Source organism: Schizosaccharomyces japonicus, assembly GCF_000149845.2.
Source record: "Schizosaccharomyces japonicus yFS275 unplaced genomic scaffold supercont5.2, whole genome shotgun sequence".
In the NCBI taxonomy this organism is placed as follows: domain Eukaryota; kingdom Fungi; phylum Ascomycota; class Schizosaccharomycetes; order Schizosaccharomycetales; family Schizosaccharomycetaceae; genus Schizosaccharomyces; species Schizosaccharomyces japonicus.
Window position 1 is genome coordinate 2,109,137 of NW_011627861.1, and position 8,965 is coordinate 2,118,101.

The 8,965-nt window shown below is 39.2% G+C and overlaps 3 protein-coding genes across 3 annotated transcripts; 2 read left to right on the forward strand and 1 right to left on the reverse strand.

Annotated features, from left to right (window-relative positions):
* The first annotated feature begins 32 nt into the window (after positions 1 to 32).
* On the forward strand, positions 33 to 848 carry SJAG_06546 (hypothetical protein). The gene has a single exon (XM_011050719.1). It carries the CDS (start codon positions 458 to 460, stop codon positions 728 to 730), a length of 273 nt encoding a protein of 90 aa, XP_011049021.1. The 5' UTR covers positions 33 to 457; the 3' UTR covers positions 731 to 848.
* Positions 791 to 6,880, forward strand: SJAG_04971 (DNA repair protein Mus7/Mms22). Its single transcript, XM_002176002.2, has one exon. It carries the CDS (start codon positions 1,071 to 1,073, stop codon positions 6,738 to 6,740), a length of 5,670 nt encoding a protein of 1,889 aa, XP_002176038.1. The 5' UTR covers positions 791 to 1,070; the 3' UTR covers positions 6,741 to 6,880.
* A 475-nt stretch (positions 6,881 to 7,355) lies between these two features.
* SJAG_04970 (ribose-phosphate pyrophosphokinase) lies at positions 7,356 to 8,965 on the reverse strand. The gene is made up of 3 exons (XM_002176001.2): positions 8,460 to 8,965; positions 7,589 to 8,356; positions 7,356 to 7,547 (listed from the first exon to the last, which is right to left on the reverse strand). Exons 1-2 carry the CDS (start codon positions 8,788 to 8,790, stop codon positions 7,737 to 7,739), a joined length of 951 nt encoding a protein of 316 aa, XP_002176037.2. The 5' UTR covers positions 8,791 to 8,965; the 3' UTR covers positions 7,356 to 7,547; positions 7,589 to 7,736.

Genomic DNA, 8,965 nt, shown 5'->3' on the forward strand with positions numbered 1-8,965 from the left:
TGTTGTTTTTGTTTTTTCTGTTTTTTTTTTTCTCATGTACTTTATTTTCCTTTGTATTTTTTTTTGAACGATTTAATTTATTAGTAAACTTCATGTAAACTCAATAGAAAAAACTTAGTGTACTAAGAATTGTTTTTTTTACTTAAAGGAAATGAATATATTATAACTTTAGTGACTGACCATTTTAGATATTATTCTATTGGTCAATGGATTAAATTAGAGCATTCCGTGCGGAAAGTGTGTCTTTTATACATTTATTAAACCGACTTGCTCTATTTCGCTTCTTGTACGGGTAGGACTCACAAATGCGTAGGCAAAGGCGCGTAAATATTTGTTTAAGACTTTGTAATCTTCATTATTCAGTGAGTGTTGATATACAGTTTTAGCGCCTTTACGTCTTTCAACTATTTATTCATTCGCGAAGATATAGCCTTCGCTATCAAAAACAAGATTACTCATGTTTGTTAGCTCTATAACATGTTCAACAAAAAGATTGAGTATTCTTTTCTGCTTGCATCTTTGCGTAGTTAACTATGTTTGGATTGATTACCGTGCGGATGTCAATATACAAGCCAAGCCAAGTTTCGGAATTTCCGATATTTGTTTAAGCCTTATGCATTTTATGTGTTTGGCTAAGAATTATCCTGTTCCTTCAAACTGTATTACGTATAGATACTTCTGTAGTCTCCTACATAATTTCCTCGTCTTTCGGTCAATTAGTGTTTATTAACCAATGACACTCTGTTAGAAGACGTACTAATCATTCAGCAAATCTTTTTTTTTTAACTAAGTATCCCAGTAAAAAAACCAATTCTCATCAACTTCTTTTTCCCTTTGTTGGGGTGCTTTGCTTTTTACTTCATTTGATTGGTGTAGTAGGACGGCCAGATTCGACGTACGAGTTCGAGTCCTGCCTTTTCCATATACGCACAGTTAGTGCCAGTCGATTTCTTGGCGAAGTCACTAACCATTTCCTACTGCTCGAGACTACGCTATTAAACAAGGCTTAGGGAAGAATAAACGCTTCGTTGCGACTGCCTTATGGATTAGCCTGCCGAGTTTATGAGCAAATGAATGAACTTCTCCTGACTTCTTCTGTTTCTGATTCTCATATTAGTTCTAGGGAATGGACCAATTCAAGTTTGGATTCAGTTAAAGAAGACAACAGGAGCGTTTCTGTTGTTTGTTTAAGTGTCAATGACGCAGCCGTCGAAGGAATAGGCAGTACTAGTCTGTCAAAAACAGATGTCATCCATGGGCTTCATGTGACGAATTCGACAGTACTTCAAAAACCAGATCAAGACACATCAGGGGATAATGCTTTTGACAAATTGGTCGACTCGTTGCGTCTTCTCAATGAGTCCGACTCTGACTCTCTTTCAGAAGACCTTCATGAGAGTATAATGCGACATATCAATCCTACCACTAATCAAAACAACAAATCGGCTCCAAGTGCCATAGTCCCGCCAGCAGAAAAGGAACAAAATCTAATTGCTATTGATATTCCCAATGCTGAATCCGAAGCACGTTCCTCATATGCTCAGCGTCATCAATTTCGCCCGCGAAGGCCAGAGCAACAGCGGCCGTATACATTTGATTACCTAAAACACAAAATGGAATTCAGTCGTCTTGGTTTGCAGCCTATTGTAGTACCCCATGGTTCCATTGAACCACAAAATGCTACGAATAAACACAAACATGTTAAGCTTTTTTCTAGAAAAACGCATAAGGCTGTGACACATGATTCACATGTCCACGTTCCTCGGAAAGCACAATCTCATCACCGAACCCGACGAATAATTCTATCAGATGAGGATGATGCTGCTGTCATGCATAATTCCGATAGCTCTCATTCATCCGATACTGCAGCTTCCTCATCTTCCGACCAAGAAAACGTACAATCTCAAGATCAGTTTACTACTTTGAAGCGAAAGCTTCGTGGTGTACTCCCCCCTTCGTTTCTTACCGTTGCGGCAAAGAAAACTGTAAACGAAAACAATGACCGCCGCTACGAAAGAACACCATCTAATACTATTTGCAGTACGCTGACTTCTAAGCCTGCTAAAGGTGTAGCTCGGCGAAAGCTGGGTCATCATAACAGCATTTCTATCCCCATCAACATTGACTCATCAAGCAGTGAAGAGACTATTGAAACCGCTTCGTTTAGTGTAGTTTCAGGATCAGAATATGCAGAAACACCTTCGGTAGATTTTAAAGATGACTGGTCCGAAAACGATCCAGTCGACGATCTATGGGTCAAACGGAATGCAAGCACGCGCTCCTTGCCAGTTGCACGCGCTTCTCCAAATACTCTTCCAAGAAAGAAACGTAAGGTTTCAAGAATCTCTCGCTTTCCGAGAATCAATCTTGTTACTGTAGCTGATAACTATGTCCGTGAGTCTGGAATCAAGGCACCAAAATTTCTGCGACTTGCAGCTCGCTCTTCGCGCTTTCATGGAAAACGACGAAGCAAACAAACTCCAGTAGGCAAGGTTTTTTTATTTGCAAGTACCATTGATCAAGCTGACGTGGATAATGTACTAAAAAAATGGAAAAGTGGGAGTCACCCAGCTTTACACTTGCACGCTTCTCGACAATTAAGTGATGCTTCATTACCTAGGTTCAGGCGAGCAAAAATCGCCAAGCCTGAGGTACCACAAAAACAAAATATTCCGCGTGACATTGCTGGACCCGCATTGCCACAACGATCAGTGGTCAGAGACAGTCTGCTTCAGAAGAAGCAAACCAAACTTCATGATCGAAGTGAGGTCTTTGGTGTACTTGAAAGTCTTTTGACTGCATCCAGTAGTACAACTAACGAGCATTTGAAAGAAGGTGAAACAACTTGCAATCGAGAAACAATTACATTTCACCCTGGCCAACTATTAAGTAAAAGCGAACCTAAAGCATCCCATCGTCGTCGAAAAATTATTGCAAAGCACCACACACTATCTTTATTCAGTGCTTTCAAAAAGTCAGAAAGTCACAACGTAGAAAGACAAGTAACGCTCCCGAAACTTTGGAGCCGAGGTACTAATTGGTCAACAACGTTTAATATTATCCCCATACAAAATGGAATATCGCTTCCTGCAGACTCATTTATCCGACAAGGTGGCCTTGCTGCTATCCTAAAAAATGACTTAAGCTTGCACCCATTACGGAGTGTTACGTGCTTTTCCACTTTCTTTTCCATTACTCATCCGCTCGAGTCTACCATAGAATCCGCAAAATCGTGCCTAGTTATGATTTTGGATAACTTACCAAGTGTCACCACCCAACAAATTCGTGACCTATACACTTTGTTGGGATTTCTAACGGCCATTGTCCTCTATGTTCAGAGTGAAAGCTTACACCTGCAAGTTATTTCAACTATTATCTCGGAAATGACTTTAGCTTTTGACCGCGTCGTTACTATATCCTGCACTATTAATTCTGAGCAAACAGAGGTTATGTACGTTATTCTTGTCTTTTATCTTATACTGTGCTATCAAGTTGACAAGAATGAAACACATTATGCTACAAGATTTCGACCTTTGGCACGGGACCTTGTCGCTAAACTCATAGAGAACGATCAGGACTCCCTTGCTGAATGTTATCGTTTTGTACGTGGTACCTCAGAGAAGTCTTTCATGGATACTCTTCTTCTTGAGGTTTGGATTGTTATACGCTTAATTGTAACAAATACTACTAATGACATGTTCTCATTCTGGGATATTGTTAACTCCATCCTTGAAATAGCGGAGACGGATAACAAAGACGTAATCTTTCATCTTGAAAAGAAATGGTGTACTATAATAACGCTCATTCCAATGCTACAGTTCTCTTTAAATGGGCAAGCTGAGTCACCCAAAGGTAATGAGAACTGGGATATGGTTGTCAAGTTATGCCGCCAAACATTGGAATTATATGCGAAAAGGAAGGAATCTGGTCTAGATCCTAAATATATGAGGACCGTGTTTTTGCGAGTTCATATGCTTGTTTCTGAATGGAAATGGTTTCATGCGAATCTTGTCTTAGCATTATTTTTTGATTTCTTCAGCCGAAGACGTTTCATAAACTTGTCTAGTGAGAACACATTCGATCTTACCCCCGATTTTCCACGTTTCATACAAAGGCTTGACCAAAATCTTCCATTATCTATAAGTCCGCTAGACACATGTTTTGTTATATTCTTGAAGACGGTTGTATTGACTATCAATGGCTTGAAGATGGACAACAGTAATGTTTTACAAATAAGACGTCTCATTTCACGTCTGCAACCGTTGCACTTTCGCCAGTATCCACGAGACAAGCCTTTTACCATGCTTGATTTTATGTCGCTTCTCCATATTCATTCATTACTCATCTCTTTATTCTGGGCTTCTCCGAAGGAGTGTCAGTTCTCAATAAAACGCATTCATGATAGTGTCGTATTTGAAAACTCTCATGTGAAAGCCCGACTAATAAGCCTTAAATCCTGGTCACATCTAATGAGGTTTATTATGCGGTGTTCTGATCGTGATCAGCTTAAACAGTGTATTGATTGGTATGACAGACTGCTTGAAACAAGTTTAAACGAATACAATGAGCTGCTTCATGTGAATCCTCGCGACACACACTCAATGTTTGAAGAAAAGCTGTTTGTTTATTCTAAGAAACAAGTGGAAAAGAGTATTATATTCTGCTATTATTGCGTTCAAGATTTAATACCTAATGTAACTGAGTATTTACATTCTACGATTTCCCTTTTGACAGAGAAGAATACCAAGCTTGTTTTACAGAGTACTAATTCTCTTCCAGTTAGCGTGATTGATGCTTGTATTGCATTTCTGCTAAAATTCTTTCATTATCAACTCAACTGTTCTATTCCTAAGATTGCTAAACTGATTGATAATTCGGCCATCAGTAGCCAGGATTCTTTCTTTCAAAATGATGAAATGGCGGATGAAGAGCTTTATTTGGAGCAGGAAAAACTTGAACGCATTAGTGAAATTGCCTTTTTTCTACGTGATAATGTTACGCCTTACATTTATCAGACACTTTCAGACTGGGTAGGAACAGATAACCCCGAAGAGATTAGCCGAGACTCTTTGCTGCAATTAATGGAATGCATGGTCACGTCTGCATCTATTACGGTTGAAGCTGGCATTCGTTCTTGGAGTTTCTACGTCGACTATGGCAGTGAGTCTTGGGAACGTATACGGTCGACGAGACTTAAGCGACAATTCACTGTAGATTTTTACACCTTGTTAGCAGCGACAAATAGCTCTTTTCTTCGTGAGCAACATGAGAAACTTCTTAATGTGTGGTTCGAATCTCTTGGTTCGTTAATTGAACCTCGAGGTGCTCAACTTACGGAGCTTTTACTTAATCATGATGGTCAAAATGAACTGCTTCACAACCTACCCATAGCAAAAAGAGGTGATAAAGCCATTTATACCGTTGAAGAGCATGAATTTAAACAACTTCAACCGACCATTTTAACTACAGTCTTTTCAAACATGTCTTCATTGTATGAAAAGTCTCTTCGCGAAGCTACAAAGCAAAACTCGAACTTCTTACAGAGGACGTTTGCGCAATATTTAACATCTTTATTATCTACTATGCAAAACGAGTATGAGGATCTTTTGCATTCCGGCCAGGAAAGAAGCGTCTTTATAAAAGCTTCACAAAGAATTATAGGCGACATTCTTCAGTATTGCAGCACATTTGCCAACGAGAAAGTTTTACCGCCATTGCGTTTTTTTCTCGATGCAACAAAATTTCCCCAACCACCTGAGCGTCTCAAGTATTCAGCTTCTCGCTTATGCGCGTATGCAAGAAAAGGACTTAATACGTATGCAGGACAACAATCATTAATTGGATTTATTAAAGCTAATTGTGATGTTGCCCTGATAGATGATCGAGAGCAGGATTTCGTCATTCTCGTTCGCCTAGCAATGGGAGATAATTCTTCAACACCTTCTTGTGTTCAATGGGATACACAAGTATCAGAACTGCGCAATTTCATCCTTATAGAAGTATTAGGAAGTTATCTAACAGATTCTGTTTCTGTTATGCCTCATTATGCCCGGCTCATAATCAAAGCAATGGCTCATACATATTCAACGTTCTGTTCCATGCGTTTCATTTCTGGTTTAGGTTCTTATTTTTTAAAGGAAGTATGGTCTATTTCTCCTTTTATCGTTCAAAGTATTGACAGACTGGTTTACAGAAATCGTGGTCTTGCTGGACAAATGCTCATGCTGGCCGCGAGTATCGTTTCAGTAACACTATCGTTACCAAGACTTCCCTTTTCAAATAAGATATTACAGCTGTATGCAAACATCTGTCGTGATTTTTGGCTTGAATTAGCTTGGTCCATAAAAGGGATAGACCGACCTCCAGAGGTAAGACCCAATGCTACTTCTTCACAGTCGGTTCCAAGCAATGCAATGTTGGTAAGAAAACAGTGTCTAAGTGATTGGATATTTACATCTTCTGGATATCGTCATCGTACGCGTCAGAAGATATTGCTCGATGTTAAAGAAAACGAACAAGAAGAATCATTCTGGGAGGGTATAACTCAATTATCTTTTCAATTCTTAAACTCTGAACCGACTTTTTTAGATCCCGAATTTGCATTTTTTAAACAGTCTCTACGTACCTTTAAGCTGAACAACATAGAAGCGGTATCTGCCTTTGTCACACGATCCCTTAAACTTTTTGGACTTTCATGGCTTTTATGTGATACAACAACCTTGGATGATTGTATTTTATGACTAGATCTATGTCTCTTTCTCCTTACTCTCGTATTGAGAAAGAGATGTAAAACATGTGCTATAGACAATATATTAAGTGTTCATTTATTAGCGGCTACTAGTATATTAAAAATAGTAAAATTGATTCATAACTTCTTTAAGTGTAAGTTGCTTTTGGTATGTACATTTTTTTATTTTAGAATTTTGACAAAACACATAATGATTGAAAAATAACAATACCAAACAAATAATAAATCTAACTTCATTCAAAAAAAACAAAAAAAAATTGGGTTTCTCTCAATGTCGCAGTGTCATCCTTGTGCAGGGGCCATGCTCTAGACGGGTGTTAGTGGAACTCGAACTCACGACCTTAGGGGGGTACTTACAATCTTCTCTGTATCGTTTCAATTTGACCAAAGTGATCCGAAGATCGATAGTTGCTTTTTAAAAAACATTATATACCATTTCTTTGACGTCATTGTCGCCACTTATAATAAGAACTTATACTATTCCAAGTAAGTAAAGAGATATATCCGACCCGTATTCTGTAGGTCTTGAGCACTTTTAGAGCATTATTATACGTTCAAAAGTGTTTAACAACATAGAGTACCTCTAAGTATGTAGTCACAGAAAGAGTTACGAACAAGAAAAAGTAATTTTATTGGATAGACGAAGTTAAAATGCCTTCTTAAACAAAAAGCTAATACTCTCACCATTATGGGTTCTTCTAATGGCCTCTGCAATGGCACCACTGATGTCAACAATAACGAGCTTATGGTAAATTTCAATGGCCTCACGATCAAGTGGATAGGTGTTAGTAACAACAATCTATACAGCGTTAGTAAAATACTACTTTGACCAGAACAAACCTTATCAATGAAAGGACAGGCATGCAAAATAGCCAAACAATTATTCTGAAAGATGCCATGGGTTCCAATGATTATTACTCTTTTAGCTCCGCAACGCTTGATCATATGTTCGGCAGCTACGACAAACGTCGTAGGATTTTCTACCATATCATCGAGCAAAAGAGCAGTTTTTTCCATTTACGTCACCAACCAGGGTAATCATGCGTTCCGTGCAGATTGAGGCACTGGCCGCATTGAGTTCCTCTTCCTCATCATCATCGTAGATGGGAGTCTCATCAGGAATAGGGGTCATAGTGCCGCTGGGCAAACACTCAGAGCGGGGGGTTTCTGGACGAGAGCTATCAACCTCAAATTCTTCATCTACAACATGACCAAAAATGAAACGGGAGGTGTGGACTCGACGACGACCCATATGGCTTTGAGGAGCTGCAATTGTCAACTCCTCCATCTGACTTTCTTCCATGAACGATTCTTCCATGAAAGTAGAGTGCTGGAGATGCGAACTACGCTGCTTATCAGTGTTAATAAGTGCAAAATCCAGATTCAATGTATCGGCCAAACTTGTAACACGCTTGGCACCACCGGGCTTTTTTGACACTACAACAGCGTTTTCCCAGTCTTCAACATTATGGCGAATCCACTCAGCAATGTTGGGTTCAGCATAAAGGTTGTCGACAGGTCGAGTAAAGAAGCCTTGCATTTGAGAAGCATGCAAATCCATCGTAATAACATGATCAACGCCAGCAACTGACAACAAATTGGCAACCACTGGTAAATGTTTGTTAGAAAAATACTTTTGTTTCAGCAAGAAAATGCAAAGTCAATCAGAATAATTGATTAACTCTCCAAGTTTCACCTTCTCAATACTTACTTCTGGCAGTGATAGCGTCACGATACTTCTTCATTTTTGATTGCTTAGAGTAAGGGAAATATGGCATAACAGCGGTGATTCTGCGAGCAGAACCACCCTTACAAGCACTAATGAGAATAAGCAACTCCATTAGACTGTCGTTGACCGTTTTGCTGCCACTTTGGATAATAAATACATCCTGATCACGAACAGATTGATGAATCACTACACTAGTTTCACCATTTGCAAAACGTTTTAAAGAAACAGGTGCAGGAGTCACACCAAGCCGAGAAGCAATCAATGCCACAAGGTCGGGGTGCGAACTACCTCCAATCAAAGTTGCACTTTTCATTTTCACAGAAACTTTCACTGAGAAACAGAGTTGAACCAATATGAACTAACACCTAAACAAAAACTCACAACGCCAGATTTCTGCGAGCCAATAGGCCAAGGGTAATCGTTCTGGTCAAGTTACATGTCCGCCAACTAATGTTGTTTTTGGTGGAGCAAAGTTGCGGAAGTTGATT

Bases quoted from the DNA above. Each gene is read 5' to 3' on its own strand.
- SJAG_06546 (XM_011050719.1), top strand. From the start codon at position 458: ATGTTTGTTAGCTCTATAACATGTTCAACAAAAAGATTGAGTATTCTT.
- SJAG_04971 (XM_002176002.2), top strand. From the start codon at position 1,071: ATGAATGAACTTCTCCTGACTTCTTCTGTTTCTGATTCTCATATTAGT.
- SJAG_04970 (XM_002176001.2), bottom strand. From the start codon at position 8,790: ATGAAAAGTGCAACTTTGATTGGAGGTAGTTCGCACCCCGACCTTGTG. The intron at 8,357-8,459 runs GTAAGTATTGAG...AACATTTACCAG, and splicing joins TGACGCTATCACTGCCAGAA to TGGTTGCCAATTTGTTGTCA.